The sequence below is a fragment of the Adiantum capillus-veneris genome, chromosome 12 (genome assembly GCF_014529385.1).
Source record: "Adiantum capillus-veneris isolate H3 chromosome 12, ASM1452938v2, whole genome shotgun sequence".
Lineage (NCBI taxonomy): Eukaryota > Viridiplantae > Streptophyta > Polypodiopsida > Polypodiales > Pteridaceae > Adiantum > Adiantum capillus-veneris.
Window position 1 is genome coordinate 4137099 of NC_140942.1, and position 21230 is coordinate 4158328.

Below are 21230 nucleotides of genomic sequence, written 5' to 3' on the forward strand. Positions count from 1 at the left end.
TCATTGACAATTTAACTGAAAAATTGCACAGACACGTTCATATAAGTACCTGTATTGAAGCTTTGCTCGCAGAGCCTCATCCTCCGCTTGAGACTGTCCACGTGGTATGGTTCCTTTGATAGGCTTTGCTTCTATCATGCCATTTTGATCCAGCCTCAAAAAGCGTTCAGGTGACGAGCAGCACACACACACTTCCTCCGGCCCAAAATTTAGCCAGGCAGCATATGGAGCAGGATTCATTTTACGAAGCGTCAAATATAAACCCAGTGCATCAAGAGAGTCCACTCTTTTCTGCAGCTGTGTAGTCAAGCACAGTTCATAGCTCTCACCGTCTCTTATGTACTTGAGGCATGATTTGACATCCTCCATGTACTGCTTCCTAGATTTTGCAATCACAAAATGGGTCGCTGTTTTGATACTGCCCAAAGACGACGAAGCTAGCTGTGACGAATACCTTCGTTCTATGGCCATGTCTCGTCCACCTTCAACTAATCCACGAATTCTTTGCATTATCTCCTTTACCCACACTTTTGCTGACAATGTATTAGAGGTTTTGATAGTAGGGTTATCAGATGCCAAGACTGAAGACACCAAAGCACTCGTTGTAGAATTGAATATCTTATACGTCTCATCAGAAGCATTGCCACCATTAACTCGTATATCATCTCTCCCACTAGGAGTTTCTGTGTACAGGACCACCGCATACACATCATTGGTCAAATGGTCAACAGCAATAAACTGATCTACAAAAAAGTAACAAGCATCTGGAAGCTTGGATTTGTGTTGATTGAAACTTGCTCCACACTCCGCTTTCAATTCATACCTTCGACAGGAAACAATATCATGTAAGACAATAATTACCTCCCTTTGTGTGACACTTGAAATCATACAATATGCAGAAGAAAATTGTGACATAACTTACCCAAGATACCCAACATAGCCACCCCAAAAATCAAATGGCAAACCTTCACTATCTACTTTTGATGTTGTGTATGACTCCAGTTCCTGCAGTCCAGCTTACTATTAGCACATCCTACATCACTGTGATCTGGAGACACATATATAGGGAAAGCTAATGAACACATTACGCTGCTAAGAAAATTCAAAAAGCCTTTTTCTAGCCGCAGTTCTTCCACATCAGTATCATTTTCTATTCTCAAAACTCCACCTGAACCATGCCTTCAGATCCAACATCAAATCAACATGTAGCCAAGGAAAAGGTTATGCCAGCAATATAGTTAATTTTTTTGAGAGTCAAACACCAAAAGCAGGAAGAGATGACATACTTGCCACACAAAGAATATGTCAGGCGCTTCCAAAGTCTCCCACCTTTCCCTCCCATGAATGAGAAGCGTGCTTCACCCTGCATTGCAAGACAATAGCAGGACAAAGAATGGTGTCAAGGCCATTTGGATGCACCCATAGCAAATGTTCACCAGCAATGCTATTGACATCACAACTAGGCACAATAGCAAAGTTGGGAATGTGTAGGATTTTTTCAATGTCTTTCCAGCAGTCCTTAAAGAAGGTAAAACCAGCAACAATTTTTGCAAATCATTTATTTGCACACCACTCTTATGCCATTGATATGCTGTATGTGTGTGTGCAGATCATGCACGCGTGCAAATCTGCAAGACTGTACATGCTTTGCAAGCCCTCCCAACCATTCATGACTAGAAGCCATGCATCCATGCAGGAACAGAAGTCATACAGGCTGTAGAGCACTGTCCAACCAGAACGTGTCCTTTGCTGTTCCCTCACCAAACAAGCCACAAAAAATTCCTTCGGATCCTCCAGCTTCATTTGCTATCCCGTCAACTTTTTCCCAGTACATTCTTAAAGGAGAACTCCTTGAACCACCAGAACACTGCAAGTCTTTTGGAACCGTCTGCCTTGATGCATGCGTCTTAGCAATATCCTTTGAAAGATGAAAGAAACTTCTAAGATTTGGGATTGCAAAAGCTTAGAGTAGAAGGGCAAAAAAGAACTTAAGATGCGAACGATACCTTTGCCTTCTTTTCCTTCCAATACTCTTTGGTTATGTCAGAGAAATTTTCCAATATCTTCCTTCCAAAGGATGTCGCCACACTTTCGGGGTGGAACTGTGTTTAAACAAACTGAGTATAAACTCATAAATTTTTCAGCTCACACAGGAACGGCAAGAAATCCCGAGGACCAAAAACAGGTGAAACCATTGACTTACCTGCACTCCATAATGTGGCCTCTTCCTGTGTGAAATGGCCATGATAACTTCTGATTTTGACTTATGATCAGAAAAATTGTCACTTGAACAAGAATCGACACCAAAAGGTATATTGCCCTCTTTGGCAAGAAGTGTACCGAAATTAGTATGAACAGTGGAACCAGTCTCGGGAGCAATATGAATTTCGACAGCAGTCCGCAGTCTGGTTGGCTCACACACCCAGATATCTGGCCTTCCGCAATGAAATCTAGAGTCCTGATTTGCAAGAAGACCTGTCTTATTGGATTTACCAGAACCAATACGCAGATTTCCATCAAGTGGAGCTCTTCCATGCTCTATCAATGGATCTTCAAGTGATGGGGTCGGGAATGAACTAAGAGTCCATGCTGTTGGGACCAGATCTTCTGGCAATGACCTGGTATCGAGCATCAAGGAATGGTATCTGACAACCTAAGATGACAAAGGCAAGGGTCAGCACCCTAATAACAGCTTTTGCAGATGAAAAGGAGGCATCAAGATTGTTGACCTGAAAACCAGAGCCTTTTCCTGAAGGTATGTCTTTAAACAGTGGGCAGCTGGTGTGCTCAACTTCACTGACCACAATAGGAACAGTTAGAGATAAAAGATCACCATGGAAGTAGGCAAACATAAATAAGGTGACGTAATCCTTGGAAAATTGTGGAAGACCGGACCAAGGCGCTTTCTGAGACCCAAACATTCATGTGTAGGCAAGATGGCATTGAAACTTAATGGAGGGACATTGGAAATGTTTTTCGCCATTTGTAGACTTTGACTGTCTATGACATTTCCTTAACCTTTTTACATCGAATATAGAAACTCTTACCTTTTCTTAATGGCAAAAGACTTAAGCTGGAGATATCGATATGTAATGTTATGATAACTAGATGAGAAATTGAATTATGATTTCTACCCAGCTAACCCTTCACTGATGTGGAGTTTCCGTTCCCCTTGAAGGTTTCCCTTTCTCGCCTTCAAGAGTATCTCCATAACTATGTACATATACCTCCATAAGGGTCAGAAAAGTTTGAACTTACGAATTATAAGAGGCACTAAAACACTCACAGAAAACGGATAAAGAGAAACACTAAATCACCTTATTTGTTTCTAAACCAAAAATAGATAAAAACAAACCATTATTTACTAGATAACTACGGACTACTGACATGTCCTTTAAATAAAAAACTAGCAATATGATCTCAGCTTTGTTAGTTTTCTCAAAAAATGAGGTCTAGTTACCTAAGACGCCCGTGAACTGGCTCAGGTGCATGCACAACTCTTGCACCATTCACATAACCTAAAGCCTGCAAGCAACTCATTTTTCAAAAAAACAAGTTTAACCGCTTTTAGGACTGCCAAAAAAGCATTCAAGCATGTCATTATTTTTCCCACGCCTTCAGCCAGATGTCTTGATAGAATACCTGGTGACCCAAGCACACTCCCAGAATTGGAATTTTTACACACTCTTGCAATACCTGCAGACATACCCCTACCAAACTTCTTTCATAAAAATCAGACCACAGAGAAATAAAGCAAGCCTGATGCTTTTAAAACTAAACAGACAAATCACAACATACCTATGTCTTTTGCACACATTGGAGACCCAGGCCCTGGGGAGATCACAATATTGTCGAAAGCACTTTCTTCACACAACAGCTTGTGAAGATATTCCCAAGAAAATTCGTCATTTTTTATTACTCGAGGAGGGGCTGCAAAATTTATCAAGTTATAATTCATGAAGGGAATCCAAGATTTCAAGCCAAACAATCTCCTCTCATCATCCATACCCCCCCCCCCCACACACACACACACAACAAAACAAAGAAAAAGATTTCACAGCAAAAGAAACAAGTGCTTCCTCCTCCACATTTGAGCCTTGAGGGCCTTGAGTCCTTTGTGGCATAGAAGCTAAAACAAAACACACACATCCCCCATGTTTAGACACATACATGATCAATAGTACATACACGTGTTATTATCGCTCGAAAAATGTCAAAGCTAAGTGTCACACGCATGCAGTGTGCACCAACACACTGACTCACCTAGCTGTCAATCCTTCTTTGGTAATCCCCTTACTGGGCTCCTGTCACTAAATTAGCTTTATCTAAATGAAATATAATTCTAAATGAAAGAATTATTGAATTAGGATTTTTCTCACTTGCGACATAGGAAAAATAATTCTAAAAGAATTATTGAATTTATAAGTGAAGGTTTTTTTGCTTGAGACATCCAAGTACAAATATTTCAAGTGCATCATTCAGAGTAATGAAGGGAGCACTATGAACGGGAATATTGTAAGGCCACCAAGAACGGGTACTTCTAATGTGTCACATCGGATGGGTGACATAGAGCATCGTGTCGACCGTCCAAAACAGACATCTCTCATGTGTCATGGGATGGGTGACATAGAGCATCGCGAAGGAGATTGTGCGTAAGTTCGGTGAGAAAGGACTAGGTGATGGGTATTTCTAATGCGTCGCAAGGTGGGTGACGGAAGCATCGGAAAGGGAATATTCCATAGTAAGGAGGTATTTTGAACTGAGTTAGAATTGTGCGCAAAAAATGAGGCAAGCACTTGAATGAAGATGGGTTCACAAGAAAGTTTTAGGAAATGCAGTTTCTTTCTGAGAAAGCGAGTTGCTTTTTGGGAAAGCAGATGCTTTCCCATAAAGGAGTCTATGTTCGCATTGCATCTATAGGGATGCCAGGGTTGTTGCGATCGCGTAAGCATTGTTTTCAGCTTATAAGTTTTTATTGAGTTTTGAGCAGCTTCAAAAAAAAAAAAAAAAAAAAAATTAAGTGGTTGGCCGCCCACTTAATAAGTGGGCAGCTAACAGATTAAAAAAAGCATAAAAAACGCAGCGCCCTCTCTCTCTCTCTCTCTCTCTCTCTCTCTCTCTCTCTCTCTCTCTCTCTCTCTCTCTCTCTCTCTTATTAGTAGAAGAAAAAGCAATTTCCCTCTCTCTAGCCCTGGGTGCCCCCCTCTATGCACGATTTTTGCTGGGAAGACCCACACTATTCCTGCGGCTTGCCAAAAGCTATCAAGGCGGTCTCTCTGTCACTCTCAAGGGCCAGAAGAGCCAGCCCTACGGAGATTGTTTCCATCACGATAAGTTGCTGTTTTTCTCTGTTTTCAACCTACAAACGTCGTAGATAGGACTGATTTACGAGAAGGAACCCAAGAACACACCTCTTCTGTGTGTAGGATTGGAAGAGAGGCTTCCCTACATAGAGATCTCTTCAGCGGAATTGCTTTTCGAGAACCGAGTTGCGTTCTGAATTCCTCTTCACGAGGGAGTAGGAGCAGAGGAAGGCATGAGCCTCTGCTGGAAAAAACGTTCGGAGGAAATAGAGCCAAATCAGCCCGAGGGTTTTGCACCCAGAGTTTGGGAGTAGATCCACGAATCTGAGAGTGATAAGACTCTCGAGATTGGGATAAGGAAGTCGAGATTCCCGAGGAGAGACTTCACGTCCAAGAAAGCAGAGTTGCTGCTAAGATTTCCAAGGAAAAGGACTCTAGGAATAGAGTCAGAAAAGAGATAAAGGAATGCCATGCCTTGAGTCTGGACGATAAAATCCACAAGCGAGAACCTTGATTCTTGAGGATCCTGAGTAAGGAACAGAGGTTCTTGGGACTAGGGTTTTTTCCCATAGGGAGCCAAGGCTTTCAAGTACCATCAAGTCAGATCTAGAATGAGCGTGGTAATACGCTCGGTTCAAGTGCTTCCATAAAGACTTCTCCCCACTAATGGAGATACCCTTACGGGGGGACCAGCCCATCTTCTGGTCCCAAGTATTGTGCCGATCTTCTTTTCCTCTCTCTCTTTCTCTCTATATCAATTGGCTTCAGTATTAAATAATAAAGTCTTTTTATCAGGGTATGTTTGATTTTGTTATGTGCTCCCAATTGTGACAATGGTATCAAAGCATGGTCTCCTCTCTTTCTTTGTATAGGAGGATGACTCAAGGAAGATACAAGAAGAAGCCAAGACAAGTCAAGAGAGAAGAAAGCAAGCGGAACTTCAAGACCTGCAAGAAAAGCTCGCAAAGTTGGAAAAAAACTCTCTTCAAGAAGTCAACGGGACACTGGATTCTTTGAGAAGGCAGCACAAGAGATACACTCAGGAACCTAGAGAATCCGAGGAGCGGAATGCTCAAGAACCGTCAAAACCCAAAAGTGAGCCAAATTCTTCTCTTACAATTCAAAGAAGTTTGAAAGAACTTTCCGTATCATCAACAGTTTCACCTCATCCGTCTTTCAAAATACCCTTGAACATCCCGACCAGAACAATAGCCAAGAAATCCCATCATTTCGAGAAGGATATAAAAAAGGTCACTTGGCCTTAGAACAATCCAATCAAGTTTGATACTTTTGACAGAAGCGAAGATGTCCCGAAAGCTTCGTCTTTCATTCGAAGCTTTCATTTGATAGCTTGAGGTTGCCTTTGCGAACGGCAATTTCTTAAAAAAGTCAAAGATAAGGCATGTGACCAAGCACCTCAAGGGGACTGCGAGTACTTGGTGGTATACCAAAGCTCCACAAGGAAGTCAAGAAAAGACCTGCATTCAATTCAAGGCTAAGTTTTTCAAGATTTTTTTTCCACTATGCTTTGAGGAAGGAATTAGAAGGATTAGGATTTCTCTCCTTAAGATACAAAACATTTCACTATTACGTGATCCGGGTTTTAACATGCGTTCCAACAATGTTATGGCTAGAATTTTATCTGCCTAAGATTTTGCAAGCCATCATTGATGCTTGCGAGGTGACAATACTTCATGTCTTTTAGCCAGTTTTGGTAAGATGCCAGACTTTGTTTGCCAAAGAAAGACATGCTCGCACGAGATGAATGCTCTATGATTTGGGCATCCCCTATGGGGGAGGACACAAGAGTTTTAATATCTTCAAGATTATCTACGTAAGATTAGCGTAATCATAGATACCTAGATTGATTTCTAGGGAGATTATTATTCTCGAGGTTGAGAAGGCGAAACTAAGTTAACAAATTCTCAAATAAGGAAACTTCCGATCTCTTGGGAAGACGTGAATGACGAATTGCCTACATGAATCATAGAGGCACCGTGCTGATGAGCATGCACGGAAGCCAATAGCCTCTTTGATAGACATGGCGTAAAGAGGAGAGCGAGCAGAGAAGTGAGAAAGAGAGAAGCTAAGGGAATAAGGTGCTCGAATGGACACAATCAAAAAGAGGGGTTATCATTTAGGTTTTAGGCCTTTTATATAAGCATTACAACATGTTCACACACTGGTGTGTCCGTCCAAGTTGGGCTGACCCTAATAATCGCCCCCTTCAGCCAAACTTGGTATAATCATCATCATAAATGTACTCCTAGACTCTATTGATACATCTAGGTGTAGTACTTGATACATCATGGTGGTGTCAAAGGTGCAACAGAAGAGGGTGAATCAGACGATGAACTTGTCTTCAACCGCGAGCAAGCCTAATCTCCGGACCAGGCAGCCAATAGATCGGATCTATCGTGATGGATCTCCTCGAACTCAAGCTCCTAGCACGAACTGCCCACCGTACGGACACAAGAACTCACTGCAAGCAATGCCACACCGAGAGGGTGGGCGTGTACACGGCAAGGGAAGGGTAGCGCTAGAGAGAGAGAGAGAGAGAGAGAGAGAGAGAGAGAGAGAGAGAGAGTTGGTGAGCAAAAACACTAGAGAGGGTGAAGCCACATACACATAAAACGCTAGCAGTAGAAAACTCTAGAGAGAGAGTGTGCCCAAACGCTGAAGCTCTGCAGTCGTCACAACATGCCAAAAGTACAAGGAGGTGGGTTGCATATATAGGCAAATAGGAAATTTGCCCTACCTCTTGTAGAAAACCCACAATCCTAATAAATGGCCCTAAAATGCTAATAAATATGTAAACTATATACCTTCATAAGTTCAAAATAGTCTAAATTCACGAATTATAAGAGGGGATAAAACATTCATAAAACTACAAAAGCAAGGGGCACAAAGGGGGGGAAAACACTTGATTTGTTGTTAAACAAAACTAGATAAAACAAACCAATATTTACTTTTTATAATTTTTGAAAAAGACGTAAAATAAGTTGAGCAGCTTACTCGGCTAAAACTTGAAACAAGTACTCGACTTTAAACTAAAAAGGATGAGACAAAAAAAAAGGTGTAACCTGTAGTCTACCGCCGTCCATCTGGATCTCCACCCCAATCCGAATCACTCCATCCTCGTAGAAGGATCTGGGAGTCTGTACCTCCAGTCACATAGTGAATGCCTAATGACTTGGTCGCTTTTAAATACCGCAGAGTCCGAAGAACGTGCTCCAAATGTGACTTGGCGGGTTTCTGCATGAAAGGATTGAGAAGTCCCACTGGAAAACTGACATCAAACCGGGTGTTGAGAACCCAAATAAGAGAACCGGGGAGTCATACTGTGACAACTTCTGATTCGGATCCATAGGGGTTGAGATAGGTTTGCACTCAGTCATACCAAATGCTTCCAACAATTCTTGGATATAGCGCTCCTAGGAGAGAAAGATGCCCCCCTCTGTCTACCATATCTCCAATCCAAGAATGTAGTGAAGCAAGCCACGATCTGTCATCTCAAACTCCTTAGCCAAAGTCTCCATAGTACTGCGGATATGCTCAGCATGGCTACCTTCAATCACAAGATCGTCCACACAAAGGATAACAAGTGTCACCAATCCTCCCTCATGGTGTATAAATCTGGGTCTACAAAAGATCGTCGAAAGGAGTGTCGTAGGAAGAAAGCGGTCTATCTTTTGTACCACGCTCGAGGGGCTTGCTTTAGGCCATAGAGAGCCTTTAGCAACCTACAAACCATGTCTGCAAAGTCTGGATCCTTGAAACCTAGCGGTTGCTCCACAGACACCTCCTCCTCTAAGTCACCATTGAGAAATGTCGAAACAACATCCATCTGGAAAATCGGGCACCTAAAAAAGGCAGCAAGGGCAAAAAATATCCGAATGGTCGCCATCCTTGCAGTCGGTGCAAAGGTCTCATCATAGTCTACACCAGGTTTTTGAGAGAAGCCCTTGGTAACTAGTCTTGCCTTGTGCTCAGATTTGTACTTGGTCCTTTTAGAAACATTTGACACCGATCACTTTCTGCTTGGCAGGCCGCGGAACCAACTCCCAAGCGTTGTTCTTCTTGATGGAATCAAATTCTATCTGCATGGCCAATTTCCACTTCGCTTGTGAAAGTGTCTCCTCAACTGTCAGAAGATCTCTGTCCTTGATCAAAGGATAGTTGAAACCGGCCCGTAGGGCGGAAGGCTTTGGCTTTCACCCGAAATTCTTCACTTTAGACACACACACAGAGAACTTGCAAAGGTAACCTGCAATGGGGATTAACACTTAAAACACACACACGGCTTGGAAGCTAGAATGCTCCGAGTAGACACTGACAACCTGTAGGCCCCAAAATTGGTGCCCCTTTCAGTATTTCTTTATTCTTTAAGAGGGTAGCTTACAAGAAGAGTCCTCGGAATTCTTTACTTGTATCCAGCTAGATACTGTCACAAGACGGGCATCACGTGCCAATAGAAAAGAACAGACTGAACACCTTTTAGCACTTCAAATAACAACTGAACTGAAATAGAGAGAGAGAGAGAGAGAGAGAGAGAGAGAGAGAGAGAGACGACACGCGACACGGAGTGGCAGAATTCCACCCCAGAGAGTATTGGCCCCAAACCTTGGCGCCCCTTTCGGTATTTCTTTATATTGCATCAAGACAGTACAAGCCGATACTCCAGACTCTGCACCTTCTCCAAGAAACATGCCAGAGAATGAGCCCTAGCCTCATATTTAAAGGCCCTTGGCCTGAAAAGCAATAATAGTGAAAAGCTTTTAAAACTCAAAAGCTTCTGGTCCAAAAGCAAAGCCAAAAAGCTGCCAACGTAAATCACGGAAATCCGTACAACCTGCTACGTCATCATGCCAGCGCAATTTTCGAAAATCAGCCACACTGTTGAAGTTTTAGGGTTAGGGTTTTCAGAATTAGGATTTACAAGTTTTAGTGTTAGGGTTTTCAGAATTAGGGTTTCATCAGTTTTAGGGTTAGGGTTTCCAAAATTAGGGTTTCAACAGTTAGGGTTTTTGGCAGAAATTAGGGTTAGGGTTTTCTGCTCTCGGGCAACCACGTCATCACTTTGTGACACTTCTTCTGTTACTTGTTCTTCTTAGGGTTTAGGCATCTCGACCGGCATCTGTAAGTTGGCTCCATTCTTTAGGCTTTGACACGTCAGCAGTTTGTTACATCTCCCCTTCTTGAAAGAGAGTAATCATCCGCGATTACAGCATATCTGCAAAACAACTCAAGTTAGCTCAAAAATTTCCGAGGGACAATCAGTTTGCTCTTTTTACTAAGGAATTAGCTTCTCCTTTCTGCTCTTTTGATCAAGGAGTTAGCTTCATTCCCAATTACAGGTTCCTTTTAAAGTCTCTGCTTTGTGTCATTAAAGTCAAGTGTTAAAGATCGGGTGAAAGCTAAAGTCCACCGCACCACGGGCAGGTTTCAGCTTACTCCACAGGAGTGGTGCAGTGAGAGAGAGTAGTGTTGGGAGCTCATCAGCGGCTTGACACTCTGGTTCATCTGGCAGGCCCGCTGCTTCCGCATCTTCGAGGCTCGCCCTATACCACCAGCAGAGATTGTTCGGGATCTTTGGCTAGAGCTGATCCATACTCTCACAAGACAGTTCAAGAGACTCCAGGGCAGCTCCGACCGCATGCGGGAGAGCAGAGAGGCTTTCCTACGACTCTAGCGTCCTGGGCCTTTTTTCACCATGGTCCAAGGTGTGCTCAGATGGCACTACCGCCCACTTGTGTGGCTTTTCCCTCCTCCCATCTCTTGATTTAGCCTCACTGTACATATGTTGTTTTTTTATTGGGAGAGTCTCCCCATCATGATTGTTGTGGCCCTCTCTTGTAGAGGTGGTTGTAGCCCTATGGGTAGTTTCATTAACTAATAGAAGGATCTTTTTCTCGGAAAAAGTTGTACATGAGTCAAATGAAGAGCCCTCTTGTGGGGCATCACATTACTACACGTAGAGAAGAGAGAGCAATGTGAGGTGTGCAGGATATGACTTCTTGCACCACATTGTTCATGAGAGGGAAAGCTTGCAGTCAAATAGCTCTTAACCTGTGACAACTTGCAAATGAGGCTTCCCCAGCTACAAATCGAGTGCCCCCTTTTGCTGCATGAGGAAAGTCCACCAAAAGGTGCTACTTGGCACATTTACAGGCAATATTCCGTTTCGGGGTTGCCGCTTAAAAATCTCCCGACTGGTTGCCCAGTTGACTTTGCAGTAGAGTTCTAAAATGTTCCCTTTGTCATTCCGGAGGTATTGACGCGAACAGATTTTATGGTCCAAAATAGCGGTTCCCTAAATTTTAGGGGATGCTTCCGTTAGACTCCCACTTGTCATCTGACCATCTATCCCCACCGGGAGCGCATCCAAAAATGCAATGTGGCCCAGCTGTCGGGTACTTTCCCTCGGTGACCCCACCTTGGCACTATGCCTTTATTGAGTTCACTTACTAGTATCCACCAACCTGCTAGGTGCGACAGGGGGACCTACATGATCTTGAACTGAGCCTAGACATCCTCTTACTATACGAGTTCCAGTGCCGACCAACTTCCCGTCTGCGGGTGAAATTACCGTTCACATTGGCCATACAATGTCCGACCATTTGCAACTTCAAAAAGAGGGTCTCAAAAATTAAACAAAAATCATTGGAAGGAACCCAACAACTAAGGTTAGCAGTTGCCACGTCCTCGTGACATACCCCCCTCTTGAAATCGCAAACGTACTCGATTGCATACCATAAATACACGCCACTAATGATCTTGTGTTGTTAGCACTCTTTTATCATCGCATGTATCCGCAAGAAAGGTCGTAACACATAGATACAAATGACTTAATGAAACCTTCATACTTTTGTCATTTCCATCTATTACACTGAATTCATATATACATTTGATGAGCTAGCTCTACAAATACCCCTCCTTTGCACACGTTGGGTTGGGGCATAAGTAGGCTGTAACCCAAAGGCTTCAAGATAAAGCTGCAATACATTTGGTGACTCTGACAGTTCATGCTCTTCCATCCACATTGCATCCATAGGTGGATAGTTCTTGAACTTCACCAAGTAGCGTCTTGCAACCTGTCCTTTAACTTTTCTGTCCTTATGTGCCAAAACTTGCTCAGGTACCAGGATCTCATCGAGTTCCTCAACTTATGGCTGATCCTCATCTGGCATATCTTCGAGCACATCACCCAGGAAGGGTCTTAGAAGACTCACGCGAAACGCATTATGAATCTTCCACGCATCAGGCAATTTCAGCCTGTAAGCCACATCGTTGGTCTTGTCAAGCACTTGAAAAGGCCCACATTAAGGCATGTTGAGCTTAGGAAAGAGCCGTTCCTTGCCCTTCATCTTCTTTAACCTTGCCTTCTCGAACCTTAACAGAACCCAATCACCAGGTGATAGTAGCAATTCACGACGGTGACGATCAGCAGCCTTTTTCTGCTTTGCCTGAGTCTTCTCCAAGGCAACTTTAATTTTCTTGTACATTTCATCCATGTTCTCAACATATCGGTCTGCCTCAAAGATCTTGTCCTTTGTATCCAAAATGAGAGGAACCATTTTGCTGCCTTCCACAATCTCAAAAGGTGCCTTGCCAGTCGGGAATGCACCGTATTGGAATACGCATACTCAAGCATAGGCAAATACTGTTCCCACTTGCCCTTATTATCTGACAGAGAACATTTCAACAGATCCAAGACAGTAGAATTAGCCTCTTCTGACTGTCCATCAGTTTGTGGATGAAACGAAGACGAGAACTTGAGCGTAGTGCCCATGTTCTCAAACAATCCTCTCCAAAACAAACTTGTCATGCGAGGATCACGATCACTGACAATCGAGTGTGGCATACCATGGTACATAAACACATTGTACATGAATAAACGTTATCTGATCAGATTTTATCTTCTTCCTAACAGGGATAAAATGGGCATGCTTGATGAACCTGCAAATAATGGTCCATATATCATCATTCCATGTTGGCGTTCTGGGAAGATCAAAGAAAAAATCCATAGCAATGCTTTCCCATGGTTTATTCGGAATCGGCAGTGGTTATAACAACCCTGGTGCCTTTTGCCTATCAAACTTCATCGAAGAATGTCCCAACAAACTGTTGATGCGAGCAGAAAAATCCGGTCCATCATTCTGTTGAACGTGACAGGGCCATTTGTTAGACCAAACGGCATCACTAGAAACTCATAGAGACCAAATGTCGTTCTGAACGCAGTCTTGTGCACATCCTCTGGCCTTATACGATACCCACTCTTAAGGTCTATCCTACTGAAAATTGCAGCACCCTCTAAACGATCGAGAATATCATCAATCCTAGGAATAGGAAACCTCTTGATGGTATTCTTATTCAACGCACCGTAATCAATACACATGCGCCATGAGCCATCCTTTTTCTGTACTAGGAGCACTGGGGAGCAACAAGGTGAAGAACTAGGCTGAATCAGCCCCTTCTCTAATAACTCCTCAACCTGGCCCATAATGTCTTTCTGCTACGCCGCGCTAACCTTGTAGGGAGGTCTATTTGGAGAGCTACACCCTGGCACCAAATCTATCCGATGGTCTTCAGGTCTCTCTGGCACCAATTACGACGGTAATGAATCAGAAAAACAGTCACTAAACTCTCGCAAATGCTGACCTTTCTTTATCTAACACAGATAAATTAGATTGACAATTATCTGAGACATCATGTGCAAAAATCAAGTACACAAAAAGATGATTTTTTATTACAGAAGTGATAGCCGAAGCAGATACAATAAGGACAGACTCCCCTTTGAGCTTTACATCCAAAACATGAGTTTTGCCCCTATGTTGAAGGGTGATCGTCATGCCAAAGGCATCCAACACGCCATGTACTCTGAACATCCACGAAATTCCAAGTAGCACATCGCACCCTTCCAATGGCATGATATGATTTTGTACATCATTCAAATGAAAAACCCTCTTGTGGGGCATCACATAATTGAACGTAAGGGAGAGAGAGAGAGCAGTGTGTAGCGTGCAGGGCATCACTCCTGGCACCACACTGTACATAGAAGGAAAGGAAGTACTCCATAGCTCTTAACATATGGCAGTTCTTCAAAAATGAGGCCTCCCAGCTTATAATTCAGCGCTACCTCTTCCTTTGTGAGGCAAGTTCATAGAAATGTGCCACTACAAGCATTTTCCCGTTTCGGGTTTGCCGCCTAAAAATCTCCCGACTAGTTGCTCAGTTGACTTTGCAGCAGAGTTGTAAAATGTTCTCCTAATCATACCGGAGGTAATGACGTGAACACATTTCACGGCCCAAGTAGCAGTTCCCTAAATTTTAGGAAATGATTCCGTTGGGCTCCCACTGGTCATCTGACCATCTATCGTCATTGGGACCGCATCCAAAAGTGCAATGTGGCCCAACTGTCGGATACTTTCTGTTGGTAATTCCACCTTGACTTTGTGCCTTTATTGAGTTCACTTCCTAGTATCCACCAAACTTGCTAAGTGCGACGCGGGGACCTACATGATCTTGCTCTGAGCCTAGACATCCTCTTACTATACGAATTCCAATGCAGACCACTTTCCGTCTGCGGGTGAAACTACCGTTCACATTGGTCATACAATGTCTGACCATTTGCTACTTTAAAAAGAGGGTCTCAAAAATAAAACAAAAATCGTTGGAAAGAAACCAACAACTAAGGTTAGCAGTTGCCACGTCCTCGTGACATAGTTAACAGCTGCCAAGTCCTCGTGACATACCCCCCTCTTGAAATCGCAAACGTCCTCGATTGCATACCATAAATACACACCACTGATGATCTTGTGCTATTAACACTCTTTTATCATAGCATGTATCCGCAAGAAAGGTCGTAACACATAAATACAAATGACTTAATGAGACCTTCATACTTCTGTCATTTCCATCTATTACAGTGAATTCATATGTACATTTGATGTACTAGCTCTATCATTACCCCTCCTTTGCACACGTTAGGTTGGGGCATAGGTAGGTTGTAACCCAAAGGCTTCAAGGTAAAGCTGCAATACATTTGGTGACTCTGACAATTCATGCTCTTCCATCCACTTTGCATCCATAGGCGGATAGTTCTTGAACTTCACCAATTAACGTCTTGCAACTTGTCCTTTAACTTTTCTATCCTTATGCGCCAAAACTTGCTCAGGTACCAAGATCTCATCAAGTTCCTCAACTTCTGGCTGATCCTCATCTGGCATATCTTCTAGCACATCACCAACGAAGGGTCTCAGAAGACTCACGTGAAACGCATTATGAATCTTCCGCGCATCAGGCAATTTCAACATGTAAGCCACATCGCTGACCTTGTCAAGCACTTGAAAAGGCCCATAGGAACGCACGGCGCACGCTGAGCTTAGGAAACAACCGTTCCTTGCCCTTCATCTTCTTTAACCTTGCCTTTTCGAACCTTAACAATACCCAATCACCAGGTGATAACAGCAATTCACGACAGTGACGACCAGCAGTCTTTTTCTACTTTGCCTGAGTCTTCTCCAAAGCAACTTTAATTTTCTTATACATCTAATCCATGTTCTCAACATATCGATCTGCCTCAAAGATCTTGTCCTTTGTATACAAAATGGGAGGAACTTTTTTGCCGCCTTCAACAACCTCAAAAGGTGCCTTGCCTGTGGACGAATGCATCCTATTGTTGCACACATACTCAAGCATAGGCAAATATTGTTCCCACTTGCCCTTATTATCTGACACATATCATTTCAGCAGATCTAAGACAGTAGAATTAGCCTCTTTTGACTGTCCATCGGTTTGTGGATGAAACGAAGACGAGAACTTGACCGTAGTGCCCATGTTCTCAAACAATCCTCTTCAGAACAAACTCGTCATGCGAGGATCACGATCACTGATAATCGATTGTGGCATACCATGGTACTTAAAAACATTGTACATGAACAAGCGTGCCATCTGATCAAATTTTATCTTCTTCCTGACAGGGATAAAATGGGCCTGCTTGCTGAACCTTGAAATCGGCCCGTGGGGCCGTAGGCGTTGGCTTTCACCCAAAATTCTTTACTTTAGACACACACAGAGAGAACGTGCAAAGGAAACCTGTGACGGTAATTAACACTTAAGCGCACACACGGCTCGGAAGCTAGAATGCTCCGAGCAAACGCAGACAACCTGTAGGCCCCAAAATTGGCACCCCTTTCGGTATTTCTTTATTCTTTAACAGAGGGAATAAAACCTGTGATCTCCTACGAGCTGCCCCGCATAATCAAGGTGAGAAACACCTGTTTTGGCCCGATTTCAGCAACATAACTGTACTAGTATGCCCACGCAATAGATGACTTTCCCGACGCATACGGACACATTGCAAAACCTGGCGAGAATCTGCAACACGCTGAATTCTCTGTTTTCTGCCTCGAAAATGCGCCAGATCACCTCTACAACGGACCCCTCGCGTCCCCGAACCTCCTGGGGGCATTAGGGACCGTTTAGGGCCGAAACCCTAAACCTGCAAAAATACACAGCAGGCTGTAATTCCAAGTTTTGGGCTCCGTTTCGCGTGCCGGTCGCATCTGTAGCAAGTCCTCGAGCTCTTGCACCTGTAGGGCTACTTGCCCTTTGAATCGGACGAGATTTCTCACGTGAAACCTCTCCGAATTCACCTGTACCTGCGGGGGATTAGCCACTAACTAACCCAATACCTGTGCAAGAGGCTCTTGCCTCGGAAATCGTGCATGAACCCACACAACTGTACATCAGTCAAATGAAAATCCCTCTTGTGGGGCATCACATAACTGCACGTAAGGGAGAGAGAGAGCGGTGTGTAGCATGCAGGGCCTCACTCCTGGCACCACACTATACATAGAAGGAAAGGAAGCACTCCATAGCTCTTAACCTGTGGCAGTTCTTCAAAAATGAGGCCTCCCAGCTTATAATTCAGCGCTACCTCTTCCTTCGTGAGGCAAGTTCATAGAAATGTGCCACTTGGCGCATTTTTCCGTTTCGGGTTTGCCGCCTAAAAATTTCTCGACTGGTTGCTCAGTTGACTTTGCGGCAGAGTTGTAAAATGTTCCCCTAGTCATACCGGAGGTAATGACGCGAACACATTTCACGGCCCAAATAGCAGTTCCCTAAATTTTAGGGAATGATTCCGTTGGGCTCCCACTGATCATCTGACCATCTATCCTCATTGGGACCGCATCCAAAAGTGCAATGTGGCCCAACTGTCGGATACTTTCTGTTGGTAGTTCCACCTTGACTTTGTGCCTTTATTGAGTTCACTTCCTAATATCCACCAAACTTGCTAAGTGCGACGGGGGGATCTACATGATCTTGCTCTGAGCCTAGACATCGTCTTACTATACAAATTCCAATGCCGACCACTTTCCGTCTGCGGGTGAAAGTCGAGTTCACATTGGTCATACAATGTCTAACCGTTTGCTACTTTAAAAAGAGGGTCTCAAAAATAAAACAAAAATCATTGGAAAGAAACCAACTAAGGTTAGCAGTTGCCACGTCCTCGTGACATAGTTAACAGCTGCCATGTCCTCGTGACAGAAACTACCGTTCACATTGGCCATACAATGTTCGACCATTTGCAACTTTAAAAAGAGTGTCTCAAAAATTAAACAAAAATCATTGGAAAGAAACCAACAACTAAGGTTAGCAATTGCCACGTCCTCGTGACATAGCTAATAGTTGCCACGTCGTCGTGACATAGTTAACAGTTGCCACGCCCTCGTGACCATAGTTCACCTGTAATAAAGTCCCATCTACCTCAGCAACTCTAAGTCGTTGAGATCGTCGTGTAGTATCAGCTTCACGCCATCAGGTAGCAAATCTGACGTTGTTGAATCTCGCAAAGTCTCCAATAGCCACTTCGATAACTTGTCTAACTTGCTCCCCGAGGGAGGAGCTACTCGTATATCTGGCTCTAGGTCTGCACTATAATGAGAACTAGTGTCATCTGTGTAAGGTGCAGCAGAATGAATGTTTGAACTTTGCTCAAGATGAGTGCTCCGAACTGTGCTCAAGGTTCCTTTTACTTACGGAAAGGAGAGCCTTCCGTTCCTTTAGTGAAAGAGTGCAATGGACACAAACAAAGTGAATGGACACTGTGAATGGAAGTGCATGAGACTGAGAGATAAAGAGAGAAGAGATTAAGACACCAGAGACGTTGTAAAACCCTCCTCCGAAGGCCCCACTGTCTATGGCGAGAGCAGTCTACTACTGATTGCACAAATCTCTACAATGCTTGGACTTGCCGACGATGTCGACGACGAGACGGGCTGAAATCTGAAAACGCTAAGGGCTGAAATCTGCAAATCTTTATTTGCTAAATTCTGACTCTATGTCGATGACGATGTCAATGACGACGACGCGCTGAAAACGCAGATGCTGAAATCTGAGTTTTCCGGACTGAAACTGTAAACCTTGCGAAAACTGACCGTGCAGCGAGGAACTGTTGCGGGAAGGTGAGATCTGCGAGGTTCGGGGGTTGATCTGCGGTGTCTTAAGGGCTGAAAACTGAAAACGCTGATGGTTCTTGATGTTCTGTCGCGATGATCTGCAAAAACGTTGAGGTTGGGCTACAAACCAAAAACGCTAGGTCTGAGATTTGTCCTACTGTCGCCGGTGGTTCTGCAAATGCAAAACACTAGGCTGATCTGTTGTGTCGTGTTGACGCCGGGGCTGATCTGCTGTGCACAAATCGCCAAGGCTGATCTGATGCAAAATTGCTAGGTCTTCTGTGGAGAAAACACCAAAGTAGTCACGAGGGTTGGTCTTGCTGAGAAGTTGCCTGTTGAGCAAGGTGCTCCTGCTGCCTCTTCTGCCAAATAGTGCTAGCCTAGGTTTGCTTATATACAAACTTACTCAATTTGCCCTACCTACTTTCCAACGAAAGTCATTTAAAAATAATAAGTGAAAAATGTCAAAAATAGCGAAAATAGGCTAAATGACGACGATGCGACGACGACGACGCCCTAAAGACCTGTTATTTTCAGCCCTCATAGCAGCAGATTTTCAGCGACAAAGATCAATAGATACCAGCGTTTTTCCTAGCTTTTTTCAGCCGCAACACAATTCAGCCACTAGCGTTTTTGGACAGCAGATAAGGAGTAGCAGATTTCAGCCATAGCATCGGTCTCGCCATCACCGACATCGTCACCGATCTAGCCCTAGACTTGCATCAATCACATGCATCCACCTTGTACCAGTTTGTGCAATCAATAGTAGACCACTCTCGCCGACGAGAGTGCGGCCTTCGGAGGAGGGTTTTACAACATCTCTGGTGTCGTATTTCTCTTCTCTCTCTATCTCTCAGTCTCATACACTTTCACGCACAGTGTCCATTCACTTTGTTAGTGATCATTGCACTCTCTCATTAAGAACGGAAGGCTCTCCCTTCCATAAGAATAAAAGGAACCTTGGCACAATTCGAAGCACTCATCTTGAGCAAAGTTCAAACATTCATTCCGCACCACCTTACATTGGTAACAGAGCTTTGGCAGTGTTCTGTATCACTCAAGGAAAGAACCACAAGAATCACAAGAAAAAAATTTTGCTTGTTGCGGTCGCACGAACCCAAGTTCGCTTGGGCGTGTCAATTCCTAATCGTGTTTTTGAAGAGTGACGGGAATCCAAGAAAGAAGGGCTTGTCCAACCTCCCCTTGTGCCTCTTTTCACTCATTGAGAGCGGACCGTGCACTTAGAGGCCAACCAATCGACGTGAGGTGGGAAAAAGCAACCTTGGTGTGAGCGCAAGGCCCCCAAGGGGTGCACTCGCGGAAAAGAGTAGAACTCGGGTGAAGAGAAGATCCTTCTCAAACACAGATTGCAAGAGAAAGAAAACCCTCAAGAACCTCAAGACCCTCAAGAACCCAAGTTCCTCGTGAACTTAAGAACCAAAGATCATAGTGCATGGTCATCACCCGAAGCGGAATGGATACTTCGCATACAGGTGATGAGCATGAGAGAGGCGACGACGAGTTCTCCCCAACAAGAGATTTTTTTCCGACCCTCCCCCTTCGCCATCTACGCCACAAATTGTACCAAATCCTATGGAGGCGATGGTCAAGTCGATGTTGGACATGATGGCCCAACAACAAGAAGCGACTCGCCTTGCGCTTGCACAGCAAGAAGCGAATCGAATTGCGTTGGCACAACAAGAAGCGACTCGCATTGCTTTGGAACATGAGCGCGAAGAACGGAATGAAAGAAATGCAATACAACAAGAAGCGGCTCGCATTGCTTTAGAACGCGAGCGCGATGAACGAAACGAAAGAAAAGCACAAAGAAAGGAGGAACGGGAGGCTCAAAGAGCGGCCTTGGAGGCCGAGCGTGAGGCTCAAAGAGACCTCCGCACTCAAGAATTGGTTCGACAAGTACTTGCCTCGAAGTCCGAACCAACCAAAGATCGTGAGAGTTCCTCAAGTGGCGCAAGCCACGATGCGGATTCCAACAACCCAGTCACAAAGAAGTTGACTTTCAGTAAGTATGATGGTAAGATGGATGCTACGGTTATTCATTCTTGGTTGCATATTTTGCGACAACTAAGAAGACAGGAAATAGCAAGGTCTTGACGACAACTATGTACCTTGCCGGTGATGCCATCAATTGGTACCACGGATGGCAAGAGGCACAGTTAGCCGCGCACCTAGAGGAAGCCGACGAATTCACGCCCCTTTCCTTCAATTGGGCTGATTTCCAAGACAAGCTCAAGGCACGATTCATGTCACCTCAGTACCTCACACGATTAAAGGACAATTGGCGCGCTCTCAAGCAAAATGGTATGCCAGTTATGTATTTTTCTAATCGTGTCTTGCAGCTAGGTATCCAATTACGCAAGTCGGATGATGAGCGCAAGGAGGCATTCCTTTATGGATTGGACGAGTATATCAAGTACGATGTTGAGGTACTCGATCCAATCGA

At 44.0% G+C, this 21230-nt stretch overlaps 1 protein-coding gene across 1 annotated transcript in view; it reads right to left on the reverse strand.

The window, feature by feature from the left end:
- Window positions 1-21230, reverse strand: part of EMB1997 (para-aminobenzoate (PABA) synthase family protein) — a 30081-nt gene that overhangs the window by 624 nt on the left and 8227 nt on the right. The window contains exons 2-12 of the mRNA XM_086524787.1: window positions 3799-3930; window positions 3643-3710; window positions 3461-3525; window positions 2730-2796; window positions 2204-2653; window positions 2007-2102; window positions 1712-1918; window positions 1287-1363; window positions 1089-1179; window positions 923-1005; window positions 50-823 (exon numbers count right to left, since the gene is read on the reverse strand). Of these exons, the coding sequence (XP_086380913.1) occupies window positions 50-823; window positions 923-1005; window positions 1089-1179; window positions 1287-1363; window positions 1712-1918; window positions 2007-2102; window positions 2204-2653; window positions 2730-2796; window positions 3461-3525; window positions 3643-3710; window positions 3799-3930 (2110 nt within the window). The remainder of the gene's footprint in view (window positions 1-49; window positions 824-922; window positions 1006-1088; window positions 1180-1286; window positions 1364-1711; window positions 1919-2006; window positions 2103-2203; window positions 2654-2729; window positions 2797-3460; window positions 3526-3642; window positions 3711-3798; window positions 3931-21230) is intronic.